The 21,781-nt window shown below is 40.6% G+C and overlaps 1 protein-coding gene across 1 annotated transcript; it reads right to left on the minus strand.

Moving 5' to 3' along the window:
* Positions 1-236: 236 nt before the first annotated feature.
* On the minus strand, positions 237-21,779 carry MPZL3 (myelin protein zero like 3). The gene is made up of 6 exons (XM_010981389.3): positions 21,651-21,779; positions 13,579-13,745; positions 10,635-10,845; positions 9,007-9,172; positions 7,399-7,462; positions 237-3,190 (listed from the first exon to the last, which is right to left on the minus strand). The coding sequence occupies exons 1-6, from the start codon at positions 21,721-21,723 to the stop codon at positions 3,164-3,166; spliced, it is 708 nt and encodes a 235-aa protein (XP_010979691.2). The 5' UTR covers positions 21,724-21,779; the 3' UTR covers positions 237-3,163.
* Positions 21,780-21,781: the final 2 nt, after the last annotated feature.

Below are 21,781 nucleotides of genomic sequence, written 5' to 3' on the forward strand. Positions count from 1 at the left end.
CCCACCATGGCCTATTTCAAACTACCAACAGTCTGACAATTGCCTGGCAAACTTCCTGAAACTTTAACAATCAGCTCATACTATGTGGCTCCCCCATACCCCTGAATCTATGTAAGTTCTTGCTGGGGTACTGCTCAGAGATGAATGGTTACTTGATGCTGAAAATCACAAACCAGCCCCTTCCACTTTCACATGACAGCTTTCATTTCACACCAAAGTAGATATACACCAAAAAGTAGCCAGAAAGTGCAAAGAAGTTTATTACCTACAATGTGATAATGATATCAAGAGTTGCAGTGTCGACACAACATTCTAAAATGACTATAACTCAATAAAAAATGTTAAAAAAAAAAAAAAGAGTTACAGTCTCTGTGCACGTGCCCCAGTAGTGCACCCCCTCCTACAAAACAAACAAACAAGGCAGCAAAATGCATGTTAGTAGTTGGGCACTGGGGTCAAAGCGATGGAGCTGCCTCTTCTAGCAGCAAAGTTTTGAATTGTGCAATTAAATGAAAGTCTTGGTCCACTTTCTACCGGTCTTCTAACAGCACCCCTTTGGAACCATAACTGAGTGACACAAAAGAACATTCAGAGTCAAGATTTGGCTGCCAGAATTTTTTCTACACAAATTCCCTCATGAAGCACCAGAGCCCCGTTTGAGAGTGGCAGGAAACTAAAATGTTCCCCCAAGAAGCCTGAGGTAACAGCCACACGGAAACAGAAAGCATTTTATAAGTTCACATTTGGTAACAGAATTAAAAGTTCAATGCAAAAAACTCATCAAGTAACGGAACCACAAGCAAAGACTTCGGCAGCCAAAGGAAAATTCTGAAAGGCTTTTAACCCCCGCTGAAGCTTTCAGAATTAAATTCCCTTTCTAGACCAGGCTGCTCTCCATACAGTGTGATAAGAACTCATGGAGCAGTGAAAAGAAAAAAGAGAGGATAGCACCTTAGAAGATATTAAAACAGTAAGTTAAAAAAAAAAAACAACACTTTATCTTCCTTCCATCTTTAAAGAAGCAAGGTGTCCAAACACTGCTTTGTGCTCCTTTAAAGAAGAAAAAAGCTGTAACCCAGACCTCAATGTAAGGGATGAAGAAGATAACTGACAGCAGCCTTAAGACGGTGCTGTGGCCACAAGCCGATGAAGGAGACTAAATGATCAACCTGCTCTGCTACCCTGAAGGATTCTACTGTTCAGTCATTCAAAAAGGAAGGGACTGGGTCAAACCACGATCAAGGCTATGAAATAACACGAGTAAGTATTCACATAGCACCATTTACCTAAAGTGACAAACATATCCCACTGGATTAATCCTCATCACATGCCTGAAAGGAAATTACAAGAAAACCCAGACAAAACTGGTTCTTCATTTACTGGGATGGGGCTTTACCTGGGTTCTCGTAACGTCACCTCTTAGAGAAATGAGGACCCACAAAAAGTCTAGCTCACAATTAGATCTCTATCTTCCAAGTCCTAGAGCCCAAATTATTTACTCTCATTGCTCCAGTTGTCTTCCTCTCTGTGCTGAGGTGTCAGATTGTCTCACTAGATTGGCCCCAGACAGCCACATACTTAACAAAAAGCCCAAGACTATGAGATTTAACCACTGTTAATATAAACTGTCAATCGTGCCTTTGCTGCTTCTTCCGTATTTGACCAGAGATAAACCATAACATCTATTAACCAGACTCTTTAACCAGACTCTTCAATCTAAGGATTATGTTAACAAAAGAGGCCAGACCAAACCTATGAGACAGAACTAATAACCCAAATTTTTAAAAACAGATCTTGGCAAAAATATAAAAGTGATTTTTTTATAGCATACAGTATATTATGCTATAATATGGAAATCTCCTGAGCCACCTAGCAAAGAAGGGTGGAAAGGGAACATCCTGTTGAGAAATCAAAGACAGGAGGAGAGGATAATTTCTGTCTCTCATCATTAAGAAGTAAACTCTGTTACAGAAGACTACACAGTCACCTGTTCCTGACATGGCATACATATTTCCTAATGGCTTACAGAAAACCCCAGGCAAATTAAAATTTGAACTAAGTTGCTGTAGCAGAATGGAGGAAGTTGATAGAAGGTATCATGAGAACAGAAGGAGGAAGTATAGGTGATGCACACCCTCACTTCCTTATCTCAAATATTATGCAAAAACAGTTTGTAAATACCTTAATTTGGTCATATTTGGCACATTTTAGAAATCAAAAAGCTTTGAAGAATAACACAGGTTAAAAGATGATTTCATTGCAAATAACTGATAAAACATTCTACACATCCCCACTAAAAATCTTTTGAAGAGTTTTTCTCGCCTCGCTGATCTGAAAAACCGAGAAGAAAACCATAACTCAGTCAGCCCTAAGAAAGTAAAACTACAGACTGCACCTACCTAGTAAGACAAAAGAAAGGCATCCTTCTACCTTATCATTTCTTTTCTTAATTGTAAACTGATGGCACTTTAATACTTCAAAACCCCAGTCAGAACAAACCACTGACTCCTGATCCTACCAACTCTAAAAATATTGGGGTTATACACTCCAAGCCACCCAAACACATTGGATGATAAGAATTAAACCAATGAGTATATGCTGTATGCTAACTCACAGATGAAAATCATAGAATTCGTATCCCAAACAAACATTTTATCTGGGAGCACATCAGGAAGCCCCAAGCTTCATTTCATTTGTATATATATATATATATATATATATATAGAGAGAGAGAGAGAGAGAGAGAGAGAGAGAGAGGGAGAGAGGGAGGGGTGGGGGGAGAGAGAGAGAGGCATCAGCAGTGTGGCCAACATCTAGGATTCTCCCTTTAAATAAATGGACGAAAACATGTAATACATTCAAGAGCAAAGGCAAAACAAAAGGCATCTTCCTGTATAGGACAAGAAATTCTTCATTCAATTAGAGTATAAGTTATTAAAAGGGGTAGTTACAAGTCTCTTCTGAGAGTTTTTGAGCAGTTTATAAATACAAAAAGAACATTTCTTCAATAAATTAATGACTCCTAAAGTCTTTACTGGTGACTTCCAGAATCCTCCATCACTACTGTCCAGTCCAGCTCCACTTCTCTGAGAGGCTTTAGCTGCCAGTGGAACAGGCTGTTTTCTGTTACTAGGTGACTCTTCGTATGTCATGCAGACTTTCATCAATATGTCTCTTCATAATCTGAATCCTGGTGGGGGAAGAACAGTAGTTGTGGTATATGTAGTAAGTATAATGCCACAGTCAGAATTTAGGCAGAGACCACACGTTAGGATCCCCCAAATGGAACTCGGCTAGGGCGACATCAACAGTGAAATGGCACTGACTCCACTCACTTAAATTCCCATGAAGCATCACAGGACCTCAATAAAATTGGTGTCTGTTGGGCTAATTTCTGCTTCGAAACCCTAAGGGTTCCCTTCTCCTTGGTGAGTATTTTTTCGAATGTCAACACACATGAAAAGGTGCCCGCAGCAAAGTGTGCAGGATTGTAGCTAGTTTAGGCTAGGAGTCAGTCTACCTCTGGGTCCCAATCCCAGCACCACCCCTTGTTGGCTTTGTGACCTTGAACATAGTTACTTAACTTCTCTAAAGCTCAGCTTCCATCAGTGTGCCTGGCACTTCGTAAGCCATCATTCAAGATTACCTACTATTACTATTATCTGTATCCTTCTTTTCACTATTTGAGCTTGTATTCATTGCTCCTAACCTCAACTGGACCATTAGTACCACCTGGCGTATGACATTTCTCTAGCCCATTCATCCTCCTATTCTCCTAGAGGACTATTTTCATATCTTTCTCTCTTTCTCCAAACCTCCAGCACTTCCTTCACGTTATTCTTAGTGATGACCTTGCTTTCCCCCACACTGGGAACAGAGAAAAAGTCAGTAGGGAACTTCCACAAGCTCCCATCACGGTGCTCACCTGCTCACCTGCATCCGAGCCCATCTACCTGGCCTTCCTCACTCTTCTTATGGATACACTCTCACTGCCTTTATCTAAGGCCGACATCTCCACTGATGCACTAGATCCTGACATCACTCCAGCAATCCTCCCCCTCTCCTGTAGCGTCAATTTTTCCTTTTCTACTGGATCATTGCCATCAGCAAACAAATGTACTATAATTTCTCTCGTCTTAAAAAGAAAAGGAATGCTTGACACACTCCTCCCTCCACCTATTGCCCTATTTCTCTGCATCCCTCCACAGCAAAACTCATGGAAAGTGTTGTTTACACCCACTCTCACCAATATATCTCTTCGTGTTCTTTCTTGACCCTACTTCAGTCAGGCTTTCAGCCCCACTATTCCACTGAAGCTGCTTTTGTCAAGGCCACCAATGACCTCCCCATTAGCAGATCATCCAATAATCAATCCTTAGCTATGGGGGAGGGTATAGCTCAAGTGGTAGAGCCCATGCTTAGCATGCACGAGGTCCTGGGTTCAATCCCCAGTATCTCCTTTAAAAATAAATTAAAATCTAATTACCTCCCCCACTCCGCCAAATAAAGTAATACAATAATAAATCCTTAGCTTTCATCTTACTTGACCTGATTCATCAAAAACTGACATATTTAAGCACTTACTTTTCCTTTAAATACTTTCTTCACTTGTCTCCCCAGTTATGGAACTCTCCTGGTTTTCCTCCCACCTCACTGAACATCCCTTCTCAGCCTCCTTTGCTAATTCCACTTCATCACCCCATCTACCAACCTTGGGGCGCTCCAGGGCTCAGTCCTTTGAGTCCTTCTCTACCTACACTCATTCCTCTGGTGGAAATATCTCTACCAGCCTCTATATACTAATGACTCCTAAATTTCTGTCTCCCTTCTAGAACTCTCTTCTGACTCCACATCCACATAATCAATTGCTGCCTCCACAGGAGGTTTAATAAATATTTCAGATTTAATATATCCAAACTCAGTTCCTGATCTTTCCCCTGAAACTTGTTCCACCCACAGACTTGTTCATATTAGAAAAGGGTAACTCTATTCTACCAGTTGCTCAAGTCAAGAGCCTTGAAATTATCCTTAACTCCTCTCATTCTTTCACATATACATGCAACTCATCAGGAAATCCTTCTGACTTTATCTGCAAATTATACACAGAAAACAACCACTTCCCACCACCTCCACCACCACCTCCCTGGTTCAAACCAATATTATCTTCTCTCATCTGCATTATTGCTAAAGTCTCTTTAACAGGCTCTCTGTTTCTGTCATGGTCCCTTACCACCTATTCTCAACACAGAAGCTAGAATGATTCTTTTAAAACATACATCAGTTCATAGCATTCTCTTCTCAAAAACCACCAGTGGATTCTATTTCATTAAGAATAAAATCTGGGTCATTACAATCACTGTAATGTTCTATAAGATATGACACTGTCTCTCAGAAGAAATACTATTCTTTGCCTTGCTCACTTCATTCCTGCCACACTGGCTTCCATGCTGTTCCTAGAACATGCCAATCATGGCCCCTCCTCAGTCTTTGCACCTACCTCCTCCGCCCAGTGTGCTCCTCCATGAGAGCCGTATCGCTTGCTTCTACGTGTAGGTGTTTCCTCAAATATCATTTCAGTAAGGGTGTCCTCAACCACCCTATTTAGTATCATACCCTCTTATCCAGCCATTCCATCTAATTTTGCTATTTTATTGTTTCTTTATAGTATTAAGCACTAACTGATATATTATATATTTTACTAATTGTAAAGAGATTTAGTTAGTTATTGTTTGAACCCCAATTTAAGAGAAGGTGACATTTCAAATGCGTTGGAAGATGAGAGTCTTCCAGGCATGGAAAGAATGTAATTTCTTTGAGGGCAGGGATTTTTGTCAGTTTTGTCCACTGCTGTTTCCTAAGTACCTAAAATTGTAGCTGGTAAATGTTAGATGCATGCTCAAAAATAACTGTTGAATAAATCAGTATCTGAAATGTAGACAATAATATTATGAACATTAGCTCATTTCAAGTTATCAAAATATTCAAATCCCAAAGGGTTGGTATTAGACCCCATCGACTGGCACTATCAATCTTTCTCTTGTCTTTTCTATAATACTCAAGTACAGGAAAGAAAAAGAAACAAAGAACGCTGCGATGAGTAACTGGGCTGAGGTCATCTGAGCTGGGCAGTAAGCACAAAGAAGGCTCAAGTTTAAACCCTGAAATGACAGGTACGCTTTATATCAGATCATAAGTTGCTTCTGACTCTTTTCCAACTGTACCACATCAGAGAGTGTTCTCCTCCTCCCAGGATCCTTGGACAACCACACAAGCCTGCCAGTCACAGGAAGTGCTCAGACGGGAGAGATGACAGTCTCTAGAAATCTAAACCAAAACTCAAGCCTATCAACATGGGTGTTTCTTTCCTTTTTTTTTTTTTTTTTTTTTTTTTTTTTAGTAAAGGGAGCTTTATTTAGAGAGATACATACTGCATAGAGTGTAGGCTGTTTCAGAAGGCAAGAGAAAGGCCACGAGGTGTGAGAGTTGGGTGCTGGTTAAAGTAAAAGTAGGTACACACTCCATAGACAGAATGCGGGCCACCTCTGAAGAGGGAGCTAGAGAGGTGGCCAAGAGGCAGGATGTCCCCAGTTTTTATGGGCTTCAAGCCTCCAAGTGGGAGGACTATTCCAGCTGCCCTGGGGAAGGGACTGGGATTCCCAGGAATTTGATCACTGCCCACTCTTTGACCTTCTATGGTTAGCCTTGGGATTGTCATGGCGCCTGTGGGCATGTTATTTATCATGCTAATATGTTACAGTAAGCATACAATGAAGCTCAAGGTCTACTAGAATTCAAACCTCCTGCCACCTCAATCCTCAAGGCCTAGTAGGAGTTGAATCTTCCACGGTTTTAGTGTTAATTTATGTCATTCCCTGAATGGCTGTGCCCTGCCCCCTTCCCTCCTGTCTCATTCCCCCATCAGAGATTTTACTCCCATAATCTTATGGGGGTGCAGAGGGAACATGGGTATTTCTTATCGACAAAACAATCAAGTCATTTAAAAGTTATATCACTCTAATTCCCTGGAAAAAATGGAGGTTCAGCAGAAAAGCTCAATTCAGGGCTTTGGGTCCAGCCAGTCCAGGTCTCCTAGTGTGACGTTAGCAGCACAGGACACTCCTCTTTCAGGATGTTCCCTGTGAGTCAGCAGAGGCTGCTCTATACCATCCCCTTCCTGAACCTAAGGATATTACTCTATGTCCATGAAACAGAAAATAAAATAATGCTTAGAATTGGTAAGGGTCCCCTGAGACCAAAAGGCTTTGGGAGAACACCTTGGATCAAACACGCTTTAGATCTAACTGCATAGGCGCTGCTGCCTCTGAGGGCAAAGGATCCCCTTAATTAAGTAGGAAAATGAAATGTGAACAGCAAACAGAAGAAATGGCGTGAACTCACCAGGCACTCTGCACAGCGGACACAAAGCTTAGCCATGCAGTCATTCTCCTCCTCTTGGTCAGTGCTGCAGAGAGAGGGCAAGATAAATGTGAACAATCACCATCCTTGGTAGAGGAGAGCAGTTAAGAAGACGACGTTGAAGTCAGACAGGTCTGGTTTTAAATTCCAGTTCTGCCGCTTACACTAGCAGGATGACTGGACAAATTACTTAAGATCCAGAAGCTGTTTCCTCATCTCCAGAATGCAGGTATTACCAGCTACACTTAAAGGAGTGAATACAAACAAGCACACGTAAAACACATACCACAGAGCCTGGCACATAGTAAGTGCTTCAATAAACAGGAGCTATTCACATTCGTAACCATGGCTAAGGCATTGTGCTGGGCTGGGGGTGAAGGCAGAAATAAAACACAGTCCCTTGAAGAGCTCACAATTTCATGGGTGAGAGATCTGCTAAAACCTAACAAGTACATTATAATACAATGTGATAAATGTTTTCATAGAGTTAAGGTCAAACTGCTGTGGGCAGCAAGGAGAAGCAAGTGATCAGTTTTCCCTGGAAGACTCAAGGAAACTCAAGAGAAAGGGACATTTCAGCAGGATCTTGGAAGATAAGGAAGCACTTTCCAGGCAAACAAGGGAAGGAGTAAAGGGATTCCAGGTGAGAGAAAAGCACATGGAACATTTTTTTTTAAAGCTCTAAGTGAATGCAGTATGTTTGCAGGAGGAAATAACTCACTGTGGAGTGAATGAGAAGAAATGACAAGAAACAGTGTGACTTAGGGTCAGATCATAAGGGGTCTTGTTAGACCATGCTTAGAGATAGGCATTTTAGTATTTCTACCAAGAGCTCTTTGCCTTTTTGGGGGGCCACAGATTCCTTATAAAGGGCATTCTCTCTCCCATTAAATAAATGTGCCCTGAGCGCACATACACACACATACGGATTTTTAGACTCTTTCAAGGTAAGACTTCTCTTCCCAGGTTAAGAGCCCCTAATACATGCAATGGAGAATCAGCAGGGTTTTATGGATACTTTTATTACCTTTTTTTCTTTTTTTAGTGGATTTGTTCTTAGGGAAAATACTAGATCATACCTGCTTCACTGGCAAGATGATGTTTGATACATGCTTTTGATAACCACAATCCAGTCAGCCCCTTTGGAGCATCTGCTGACCAAGAACAGTTCTCGCTTAATTTAAACTGTTTTGCCCTCCATGGCTGTTCTGAAAGCCTCTCTCACTGCTCAGGCATTTCTGTCAGGAGACTTCAGATGGGTGTCAAAACAAGAAAGGGGGGGAGAGGGAGGAACTAACTTGTTGGAATTTTCCACTCAGTTTGAAGGAATGCGATAGTCCCTTCAGAATTCATATTCAGAACCACAGCACTGTCCAATCTCATCTCCAAAAAGAGAGACTAGGACCATACAATCAACCCCTCCATCTCTCTCTCCAAATTAATATCCACAAGTTTCCCTTTCAGCAGAATTAAACTGAGCCTGCAAGAAAGGAAGACATGGATACATGGGTCTGGGTACTCTGTGGATGCAGAGCTCACAAAGCAGGGCTCTGAGGAGGACTGACTGCTCAGGGCTCCAGCTGGACTTACTCATCTGAAACCTCAATAGACGACTTCTTATAGCCAGACCTGCTTCTCTTCTTCAGCCCCGCAGACTTCCTCCCCATTCTCACCAGCAGCAGAACCACCACCACAGCTGAGGGAATGAAGACCAGAATGGAAAGTAGGGCCACGGAGGAGAGCATGGTGCCAAAATCTGGAGGAGGAAAAAGAGAAGGTAAAAGAGAGGGACACACAAAGTGCTTCCTTTGACATGACATAGGTTTTACTTTTGCTCTTACATTTCTTCTAATTACAAATGGGGGTAAATTCATTGTAGAAATGGTGGGAAATACACAAAAGTACAAAGAATTCAAATTTACCCATAATCCCACTACCTAGGATCAACACGTCAGTATCTACCCATTCACTCTTCCTTCTAGGAGTATGTGGATTGTGAGCCTGAATACAGGGAGGAGAGTATATTTTTAGAAGTATGGATCGTATTTTACACAGTATTTCTGATCTCTTTTGTTACTTACTATATGATAAATATTTGCCAACAATAGCCCTTCCAGGTGTGTTTTTAATGGCTGTATAGTATTCTACCATATTGAAACTTACTGAATTAATCTTTTAATGCTGGACATTCAAGTTGTTTTCAATTCTTTGCTTCAGTGAGTTATATAATGATGATCATCCTTGTATGTAAATATTCATATTTAGCTCTATTTTTAAGATAAAATTTTTAAATGAATTACTAGATCAAAGGGTATATATACTTCTAAGGTCTTTCAGAAAAACTACACCAGTTTCTACTCCTGCTAACAGTATGAGTGTGCCCATGTCTCTGAAACCTGTGTTATTGTCTTAAAAAAATAAAGAAAGAGAAAGGGGAGGAGGAAAGAGACAGACCAAAAAAAAAAAAAAAAAAAAGATTTAAGCAATGACAAGGTATCTATAACAAACCAGAAATGCAGTTCTGTATCTCTCAGTCTTTGGTTCAAATCCAAATAAGGACTAGAATGATCAGTCAATAGTGACCATGGAATAATGTAGAAAAAAAGGTCAGTCCTTAACCCACTCTCCTCCTATTTCACACTAAAAGGAAACAGCTTTGCAGCATAAAAGAAATGTGCTGCCTCCATTTTTAGAAGAGGTACCTTTTCAAGACACAGATAAGAACACAGTCTCATAACTGAGGGTATGAACATATTAGGGAAACCAGAATGACTTATATTTCACACAGATAGCAACCCTCCATTTATTCAAGGGTTTGCCATACATTCCGCAAGACCTCTGGTCACCTGAAATTAAAACTAAAAGGATAATGGAGAAAATATGACAATATTTGAAGAAAACTTTAGTTTGCAAAATAAATCTTAAAATATTCATCCTAAACCTTTAATGAAAAAGAATATAAAAATGAATATATGTATGTATGTGTATATATGCATGACTGGGACATTGTGGTGTACACCAGAAATTGACACATTGTAATTAACTGTACTTCAATTTTAAAAAATTCATCCTAAAAGACAATTCAAGATGACAGAATGTTCCAATGACCAACTGGCTTACAAAGATAGGTAGCTTTGCTATTCACTGATCTCCCCACAAACCACCACAGTAGTCACAGAGCACTCGCTGCAGAAGAAGGTTGGTGGCAGTTAGCTTACCCCTTTCTGTGACTGTCAGCTCTGTCACCGGAATGTTATGGTGCACATCTGGGGGATTCTTCACAGCACAGCTGAATGTCCCATTGTCCTTTATGGTAGGGTTGCTTATGCTTATGGACGCATCCCCTTTGTACACATCTCCAACCCAGGAAATTCGATCCCGAAATGTGCCTGCTGTGGTTGGGTACTGGAAAGACTGATAATGAAAAATCTAAGAAAGCAACACCATGAGAAAAAGTTAATTTGGAAAATGCAATGAAAGTGTAAAGCTAAGTAGATTCAAAATAAAATCCGAATGTATAATGGGCTGTCTCAGATAGACAATTTTTTTATGCTTTGTTCACCTCTATCCTATAGCTTAAAAGACAAGTTAATAAAACTTATCAGAAAAAGGTATGATGAAAGAATCCTGGGATCCTAACCATCGAACCTCTTCTAAATTCTCCAGAAAGTCCTAAAGTTGTCATTGTCAACCAGGGGCAATTTTGCCCTCCAGGAGATATTCGGCAATATCAGGAGATATTTTTGGTAGTCACGAGTGGGGAGAGTGCTACTGGCACATAGCGGGTAGAGGCCAGGGATATTGCTAAAAATCCTATGAGGCATAGGATAGCCCCCCACAACAAAGAATTACCTGGCTCAAAATGCCAAAAGTGCCAAAGCCGAGAAACTCTCTTCTAAAGTGGCATCTACTTTTCATATAGTACTTTATAATATACAAATGATTTCTATATATTTACTCATTTGAGCCTCACAACAATACTGAATTATACATGGGGCAGGTAGAAAGGGAAACAAGGTCAAAAACAGAAAATTAGGGAGGACGGTATAGCTCACGTGGTAGAGCGCATGGTTAGCATACACAAGGTCCTGGACTCAATCCCCAGTACCTCTTCTAAAATAAATAAATAAGTATAAACCTAATTACCTCCCCCCTAAAAAAAAAAAAAAGTCAAATGAGTTACTTAAAGACACACAGCTAATAAGTAAGAAATGGGATATTTTTGTTTATTCTCAAAATCACCAGAGACTATAACATAAGCTTCTCTCTGGTTACATACATACCTTGGCAATTAATGAAAACCCCAAGTCAGGTGCATGATGGGTACTCAATGAATATATGTTGAATTAAAAAGATGCTGTTTCAGATTGGTGCTCAGATACTCCATCACCAAAAGCACCTAATTGTATCTGGTGGTAGGCAGGTACTCCAATACAATAGGGTCCTCCTCCTATGCAAGATTCAAGGCTTTCCTCCTTCTTTGCTTACTTGGTGCCTCCTCATTTAGGAACCCAGGCATTCATAAACACTGAACTGCCCAATTTTGAAGAGCAACTTTCCTGAGAAGATGCTGAACCACTTATTGGCTCGTTTGTTCAATGCATTCATTTAACAAATATTTACCACACACCTACTGTGTGTTAGGCACTGTGTTAAGCAAAGTGATACAGTGGGAGCCAGACAGGCACAGCCTCTGCTCTCGTGGAATTTACTAGCTAGTGGGAAATACAGATATTAATAAATAATAAAATGTGTAATGAGTTTTCCAAAGAGGGAGGTAAAGAATGCCCATCACTATTTATCAACATCAATATAAAAGGGTTTGAAACTCTTTTATTGACCAAAGCCTGCAGTGCATCTTCAAGATTAATTCAACCTGTAAATTCCAAGTTAAATTAGTGATACTCAAATCCTGCTAACTGACTAGTCTGACAGAACCCTGACTGACCACATAACTGCAACAACATGTTATGTGACTTTAAGGGTCCACTAATTCCAACTTGGGTGAGTTTGCTGATTTCCTGACTAGCCTTACAGAGAACAGCAGCATACAAGAGCTGCTGTTCACATTGAAGGTTTCTGACCCAAGAAGACAACTATTGTTTGCTCTTTCCTACTTTTAAAAAGGAAGAGCCATTTAAAGCCAGCCATAGTTTCCTGACCACTCAAAATAAAGTCTAAAGAAAAAGGGACCACAAATACAGCCTCGATTCCTTCCCTGGAGCCACCTCCAGGGGCACAACTGGAGCTCCTACAGTAGCAACTTGTGGATAATACATGTCACTCAACAATGGCTCCTAAAACAAAATTCAACACTTACACATTAAAATCAAAGAGAAAGGACACAGAATAAACAAATTGAGGATACTTTCAAAAATACAATCTCGTGTACCACTATGACATTCACATTCTTGATAAAAATCTATCCTGACTCAGGATATTGCTGGAAGCACACAGAGAAAAGGTGTTTTTTTTAATAGCACAGCAAGCTTCAATTAGACACCCACAATGGGATTTGAGCCATAAATGTGTTTCATATGTGTGAATAAAGTATATTGCTTCTAATACTGCAAGACCGTCTGTCACCAACAGCATCTGCCATCAACATAAGGTGCCACCACTTCCTTCAAAGGGAGCTATATAAACCAATGCAGATGTTTATACACTGGGAGAAGATGCCAAGATCAACCTGCAGAGGACCGATATGCAAGCAGATACACCCAGTGAAGCAACTTCACGTGACAGGAAAGGAGCAGCTTTAAGAGAAAGGATGTCTATGACTGGGACCTACAGAATTTTTCTGTCCAACAGCCCTGGAGGTACCCTTTTTCAGTACATCAAATCTGAAACTCAAGCTATGAAGCCATCAAAAAGAAACAACAAAGGGGAAACAAAACTAAACCACATTTCCTCTTGAGTCTGACAGGTTTTTTTTTTTTTTCCTATAGCTTATTTACAAGATTCTTACATAGAAGAAAAAGCCCTATGTGACCAAATCAATGTTATATGGGGTAGAAGCTCATCTCTTTCTTTGTAATAGAAGCTCATCGTCTATTCTAAGTTGAGAAGGTCTAAGGTGTGCCTGTGATCTTAGGATAAAAGGATTCCAGAGCTGTTAACCACAGAAGGTTCAGAGAAATACCCTTAAAAGTGTACACTTACTGATTCTGTGCGACTGCTGCTCGGAGGTCGATATGTCCAGTCTATGGTGAGTTTGTCAGTGACAGATGAAGTCGACTTGAAGGTGCATTTCAACTTGATGTTTTCTCCAACATACCCCCGGACATGGGCATCCGCTTTAATCTCCAGGGAAAGGACGATGTAAATACCTAATCAAAGCAAGCTCAAACATTTAAAATGTGTTCATTTGGGTGTAATATATAGCTGTGAGTGAAACAATACAGTGACACTATTTATCATTTTGGGGGCTCTCATCAAAAAGCCATAGCAGTAAATATCTCTTCAGGCAAGCCCAAAAGGGTAAGGAGCAAGATACCCGCATTAATTTTTGTCATTTTACAATGTTAAATCACAGAATGAATGCTTGGGTAAAAATTTTAAACCTGGTCACACCAGCATTTTTTCAAATACAGACCTGTGGTTAAATTACTTACAACCAAGTAGGTCAGCCCACAGCAGGCTGCTCACTCCCTTGACACACTTACGCTCCAGGAATATGGCAACTGTTGTGATCCGAGGGATTTAACCCCAAGTATAGCAGAGCTGAAACCTGAAGCTATCACTGCCTCAACCATGAGCAAAATCAGAGTAGGAAACAAGAATAAGAATTTTTTTCAAAGAATTTTATATATCTACCCCAAGGTCCCACCTAGTTCTGTTTTTCCCTTTCTTAAAGCTGGTTAGTGATTCACACATCCATTCAAAGTAAATAATGGGGAGGAAAAAATTTATTAAATTTATAATTTAAGGCATTCTAAAATGTAAAAATAAGACATCCTTTTAAACTCTCTTCCTATTTCCAAAAACACCTGACATACCCAACTTTGACACCCCATCTCCCCAGAAAGAGCTGACACTTTCTTCTGACCAACCAATCTCCTCTGCTTTCAGAGAACAGTGAGTAGAAATTTATCTTCAACTAGGGAGCCATTTTTTGGGAAAGTAAGCCACCAGCCCTTTGGTTTTCCTGCTTCCTTCTCCACCTCATTGAGTCATGATTCATCTGGGAGGCCAAAGACAAACAGAGCAGCAAGGCTTCAGAAGAAAGCAAATCCACACACCATCCTGAAAACCAGAAGAACCTCTGGTTGAGATAGGATGCAAATCCCAGCCCTATCACTTGCTGATTCTGTGGTCTTCGCAAGTTTACTCGCTTTTTTCATTTTCTCATCATGGTAGGAATGACAATAATGACACTTACCTTAGAAGGTCACTGTGAGGAATCAATGAATTAAAGCACGTACCACATTAAGAAGCCTACCTAACCCAGAGCAAGTGCTCGATGCACACTCGATAGCTTCATCACCGTTACTGACACCTCTTTAGTTCTGCCCATACTTTCTCAATCTTTCCAATCACAGACACACTTATGAGTCAACAGTTCCACCTGCCTTTACCTCTGCTGCTTTGAATCATGTTTCTTGCTCCTGTCTAGACAATCTAGTCTGTTCACATTCCTCTTAAAAGGAGGAGACCAAGGCTAAGCTCACAAATCTACTAAGAATCTGACCCATCCCAAAGATGAGGATTACTTCTGGTTCATCCAAAACATCCTCTCTGACTTTGCTATGCTAAACTTGTCATTCCTTCCATGTCTTTGCAAATGCTGTTCCTCAGCCTGGAAAGTCTTCATCCCTCAACCCCTACTCTCTCCCAAGGCCTCACTTCTGACCCACCTTATTCATGACTCAACATGCAGCTCTAAAAACTAGAAAGCAGAAACTAATGGATAATCTACACTCTTCCCACACCCTCTACATCTTTTGTCCTAAAACATAAGTATCTCAGAGAGATTTTCAAGTATGGATTTAGAATTAGACAGACTTGGATTTGAGTTCTAGTCCAACTACTTTCTAGCTGTGAGAACTTGATCATAGTTACCTAACCTGTTCGTGCTTTAATTTCCTCACTTGGTAAGCAGGAATAATAAAAAGACCTATTTCATTGGGTCACTGTGAGGATCTAAGAAGATTAAAGAAGGTTATACACAAAATTCTCAGCAAAGCACCTGAAATTGAAACTTTCAATAAATGTTAGCTATTATCATTAAAATGAATGCCACAAGTATTCAAAAAACCTTCAGTAATTCCCTACTGGTCTATAAAATAAAATCTAAATAGTAACAATCTGGCCTCCAACTTCTGCTATTCCACCCACCTACATCCATCCCATCCCCTTCATCATGCCCAGAATGTCCTGCCATTTCTCAGATTTACTATGTCCTTCATGCTACTGTGACTTTCTTTGAGCACACATATCATTGCTTGCACTCAATCTGTAAAGACTATTTCCTCCATTAAATGGAAGTACCTTGAGGGTAAAATTCAGAGGGAGGGAAGCAGGCAGAGAGAGACTGAAAGAAAGAGATGGACATGTCACCAAAAGTTCTAGTATAGGAACAAAGTGTGTTTATTAGCCACGCACTCTCTTCCTATCCCCACTTTTACAGTATTTGCAATATTCTTAAGTCCCCTAGACACCTACCTTTCCATTGTACTGATTTAGGCAAAGCTCAGCCCTAGATGATCACTTCTAGATTGCAGCTGGTGTACGCTGAAGGAGAAAAATCACGCAACTGCACAGATAGTTCCATAAGAAACTCATGAATCCTACCCACAGCTGAGCCCTTGACGAGGCATGATGACACTTTAACTGGCCTAGGTCAGCTCCTCTGTCTGACTCCTCAAACTTGCCATTCTCTTTTATCCTCTGTGCAACCTACAAACCCCCATTCTAGAAGAAAATGTCTCCTCTTCTTCAAGAAAGCTGAGGCCAAACAAACTACTTAGTCACGAATCTTCCAGCATGTGCACCTGTCCTTACCTCCAATCTGGGAGGGTGTGGTGTTCCTTATTCTATGCAAGGTTAAGTCCTCTTTCTCTGCCTGGATCCCTCCCTTCCAAACCCTGCTCCAGAAAAAAAAGAACAAACAAATAACTCTCTCTGCTATCTTCAACGTCTCCCTTTCAAGAGTGGCTCTTTCTCCCCCTCCCACCTCTAAACACACAGAAGTCTCTCCCATCCATAAAAACAAATAAATAACAATAAAACAACACAATAAGAAATTTTCCTAACCCTGTAAGCCTACTCATTACCAGCTACTGCCCTCTCTTTCCTTTCTAAGCCAAGTTTGTGAAATATTTGTCTATATCTGATGTCTCCCTTTCCTTTCTTCCCATCCACTTCTGGACCCTTACAGCATAATCTGGACTCCACTAACACTTCTGGTAAAGGGCACAATGTCTTAAAATTGCAATATCCAGTGGATAAAAACTCCAATAGGCAATTTTCTGATAAGCACTATGAAGAAAAGACAAAGAGGGTGGTTATGAAAACTGTACTTGTTATAGTAGGGGAGCACGGAGTGGTTAATGAAAGCTTCCCTGAAAAAGGTACTTTTGAGCTGAGTTCTGAAGGAAGAGTAACAAGGTGAGGAGAAGGGGAGTATTCTGGGCAGAAGATACAGCATATGCAAAGGTCCTATGCCAGAAAGGAGAACAGTTAGTCAAGGAACTGAAAGAAAGGCAGTAAGGCAGCAAAACAAAGAGCAAGAGAGAGAAGAAGAAGATAGCTAGGAGGTAAGCAGAAATTAGCTCATGCAGGACCTTAGAGATTTGAGTTCTCATTCTTAGAATAATGGGAAGCCATGGAAAATACTTAAGTGTGAGACTGAGTGAGAAGAGACATGATGAAGTCTGAATTTTTCAAACATCACTCTAGAGAAGACACTTAGGAGGAGCCAAGAGTAAATACAAGATTACTCACAAGGCTACTACAATAGTCACATGAGAAGCTTGAACTAAGTTGGTGGCAGTGGACCTGGAGAAACTAGGAAGACAACAGTTAACAAGGTAAAATCAGCAAGAATTGTAATAGATCATATGTTGACTATTAATGAAAGAGAGGTATCGAGAATGACTCCCAGGCTTCTGACTTGGCAATACCACTGACACAGGGAAGACTAGAAAAGTACCAGGGTTGGCAGGGAAGAATGTGAATTTGATTTTGGATAAGTCTAAGGTACCTTTGAGATATCCAAGGAATAATCTCAAGGGGGCAGTTGGTTTAGGGCAGGGGTCAGCAAACTATGGCCCACAACATCTTGTTATAAATAAAGTTTTATTAAAACACAGCCAACTTCATTTATTTATGTATTGTCTAGGGCTCCTTTGTGCTACTCCAGCCAAGCTGAATAGTTACAACATAAATTATGTGACCCACAAAGCCTAAAATATTAATTCTCTGGCCCTTTATAAAAGTTTGTGAACCCTAGTTTATAGCAAAGAAGAAATATGGATTAGTGTTATAAATCAGAATCTCACTAATCTCCCTCCAACCAATTCTCCATTCTGATGTGTTACACACACACATTCACATCTCTGATAGTTCCTATCTTTCTAAGGCTCCTCCTTTCCTACCCATTCCTTAAACACTGATGTTTCTTAAAGTTCCACCCTGAGCCCACAGGCCTTCTTTCAATATGTTCTCCTTGGACAATCCTATCCACTTCTATAGATTTCACAACCACTAATAAGCTAATAACTCCCCAATCTATATTACTGGCTATGATATGCTTCTGAATGTCCAAATATTACTTGAATATCACCACCACAAAACCTCAAATTGAAGGTAATGAACACTCGTTTGTTACCCACTCCATATCCATTCCCCTCATCTCCTTTCCTAACAACACGCAGATTTTCTGTGGATATCTACCCTTTCCCACATAGCCCATGAGCTTGGATGCCGATGCCTTTGCCAAGGAAACAGAAGGCACAATCAGCTAAGATTTTGAAAAGTGTATGGACCACTTTTCAAAGGGACTTTTCTCAGGGTCAAGAAAGCCAACAAAGGCACAAAGCCTTTACCACCCCAGGACTGAAGGGGCAAAGGGAGGAAATGGTGCAGCCTGGTAAGAACTGGAGCTCTGGGCCACTTGACAGAAGCTGTAGCCATAGAGGAACATAGCTGCTACAGACCATGGCACCATGAGGGGGAAGGGGCAAGGAAGAAATATCCTGATGTCTTTCTCCTGCCCTTCGGTCTCCTGCCAATGCCTTCCATTGACCAAACCAAACTGGAAGTCAGAGGAAGAGAGCCTGGATGATGCAGTTTAAGGGTCAGCTCTCCAGAGAGTAGGGAAGAACAGAGAAGTGAATGGGTCTGGTGGGAGAGGAGCAAACTAAGCATAACTAGTAACTGACCCTATACCCAGCTCCAGGGGCCTGGTGGGGCGGTGGGGAGGCTGACTCAGATTGGCCTAAACCAATCATTACATCCAGAGGTATGCTGGTAAATAGCTAAAAATAGAAAACCCAAGTATGTAGACTTTGACCATTTCTGCAGTGCAAGTACTCCCACCATGGTTAATTTCTATAATTACTGAATTACAGTAAGTACACCTTTAATAAAGTGACCTACTAGCAACTTCTTCCTTGTTAACGTATTTGAACTCCACATTCATGAGCATAATTTTGCCACAAAGTTATCAACATGTAAAGTCACCTTTCTGAAATCTAAACACTGGATAAGCAGGTCTCAAGTGTATAGTTACAGAAACGTAACCGTAACATCCATGGATAAACTAAATAAATCTGTACTACTAGTCCACACATCAGGATGTTAGTCCCCTCTGGAAGAGAAGGGACAGTGACTGAAAGGAGGCATAAAGGAAGTTTTTGGAATGCCAGTAACAGTCTATATTCTGAGTTGGATGCTGGATACTCAGGTGTGTTCAGTTGCTGAAAATTTATTGAGCTGTACACTTATGACATGTGCACTTCTCTCTGTATATATTTTACTGAAATTTAAAGTATTCTAAAGTCAATAGATATAAAATAACTTGTCTCCTCCACTCAAAAATAAGAAAAAAAAAATACCAATCCAATGTTACATTCATTCAGAAACTTTCATCCTAGGCCTAATGTGCTAATGAATATTTATCTCTTCACCTGAGTGAAAAAGCATCTCACCAGGTAAAAACAGCCAACTGTGGAAATACTCACAATAATTAAAAACATTTTTAATTTGAGAGGAAAACAAGAAAATCACATTTAAGCATGAGTAAATACATACACGGAAGAAGTGGGGAAAAAAGGCAAAAACTCCCAATTTTAAACACCCAAGTTTCCAAAATACAAATCTAGCAACCTTTGATTCACAAAACTGCATACTTAAATGGAAAAGAGAAAAGTGTCAGAGCCCTAGGCTGGCTAACCTACTGTTTCTACATACTTAGACAACTAATAGAGCAGGTCCATATTTGTTACTTAGGGAAAATTCAAGCTAATAATTTAGTGGGTCCTAAATTTGAAGAAATAAGGCAAATAAAAACTGGTACGAAACCAAAGCCTATTACCTAAGAGATTAAAAACAAAAGACCCCCCAAAAATGAACCCTGAAAATACGCTAAGTGAAAAAAGCTAGTCACATAAGAACACATGATTGTGTTTATGTGAAATGTCCAGAACAGGCGAATCCACAGCACTCGAAGGTAAACTGGTGTTTGCCAGAGGCAGGGGGAAGGGAAGAATAAGGAGTAACTGCTGATGGCTATGGAGTTTCTCTTTGGTGTGATGAAAATGTTCTAAAATTGATTGTGGTAATAACTGCCTAACTGTGAATATACTAAAAACCGTAGAATGGTACACTTTAAATGTGTAAATTGTTTGGCATGTGAACTGTATCTCAATAAGGCTGGTTTTTTAAAAGGCAAAAGATAAATCAACAAGTACATATAGATCATAAACTCAACTTGTAATGTTTGAATTATTTGATGTGTTGAATTGATGGATGTTTTTTCAATGTGAAATGACATCAAGTTTATGAAATCACCCACCATTTCTAGAATATTTTTTCAAATAGGACAATATTTAAACATTTCTGTGTCTGTGTGTGTGAGCAAGAGAGAGGGAGGGAGAGAAGGGAGAGGGGAAACTAGGATTATTTGGAGTGACAACAGATGGGCCTAAATAGTATATTGCAAAATAATTATCCAAAAAACTGGATACTGTGATGACGCAGGCAGCTGGGAGATCAGGGAGTGTGCTGGCAGCATGAATATTAGTCATCAAATAAAAACTCCCCAGCCTTACTTGCTGAGATTTAGAACACCTGAAACCTTTATGTTACAGGTCCCCTTCAGAAATTCCCATTACCCACAGGGAAAATTTATTAAGTTAACAATTCACTCTGATGCTAGCTCTACTAACATGCAGATTTCCTGGGGAAGACAGACAGACAGACAGACAGACACAGACACACACACAGACACACACACAGACACACACACAGACACACACACACACACACACGAAATAACTACACCCTAAAATGAAGGTAATTAGGTTGACTGAAATGTGTGCAACTTGGAAACTGCATCAAAACAAAACTTTCCCAAATTTTAAGAATATGTCATAGTGAGAATACTGCACTCCCGATATCCATTAACAGATTAAAATTTTAACAGAATTGATATGCCCGTCCTTCTATTTTTTCTAAGCAGTTGCTTTTCCTCAACAAATATGTCTCTATTGTAAAGAAATTAAAGCATATCCTTTCTGTGACTAATAAAAGTTTTACTTCAGAGGCCCTGACAACCACCTACAAAAAAATAAAATTACCAACAGTCAATTTACTTTACCAAAATTACTGGGACAAACTACTGAAGACCAGAGCTGTCCTTTTCTAATCAGGATATACAGCCCACAAAACCACAGCCCAGTCAACCACTGATAACTCATCACAACAGCGGGTACCCCCAAAGCCAGAGCCCTTTGTGATTTATATCAAGTCGTGCCATCACCACAATACAGTCCAAGTCACGCAAGGGTGGTGGAGCTCCCAGGGGCTCAGGAAAGTACGAACAAGGTACCAACTCCCCTCAGGTGGGTGGAGATTACGAGAAAACAAAACCCGCCCCAAGCCCTCTGGCTTCCTTCCTTCCCAGAAGCGTTGTGGGGGCTTTTCGGAGACCCCCACCGGAACCGGAAAAGCGACCATCTTCCCTAAACACCCCCGGCCGGAAGTGTGGCCGAGCCCGCCGGCGCACTCACCCTGGAAGAACAGGACGCCCAGCAGTGGGCACAGAGCGCAGCCATGGCTTCCAGCCGCCCCGCTCTGCTGCATCCCGACAGCTCTCCAGATGCTTGCACACCTGTTTACGGCTCCCGGTAACCACACAGGT

This window comes from Camelus dromedarius, chromosome 34 (assembly GCF_036321535.1).
Source record: "Camelus dromedarius isolate mCamDro1 chromosome 34, mCamDro1.pat, whole genome shotgun sequence".
NCBI lineage: Eukaryota > Metazoa > Chordata > Mammalia > Artiodactyla > Camelidae > Camelus > Camelus dromedarius.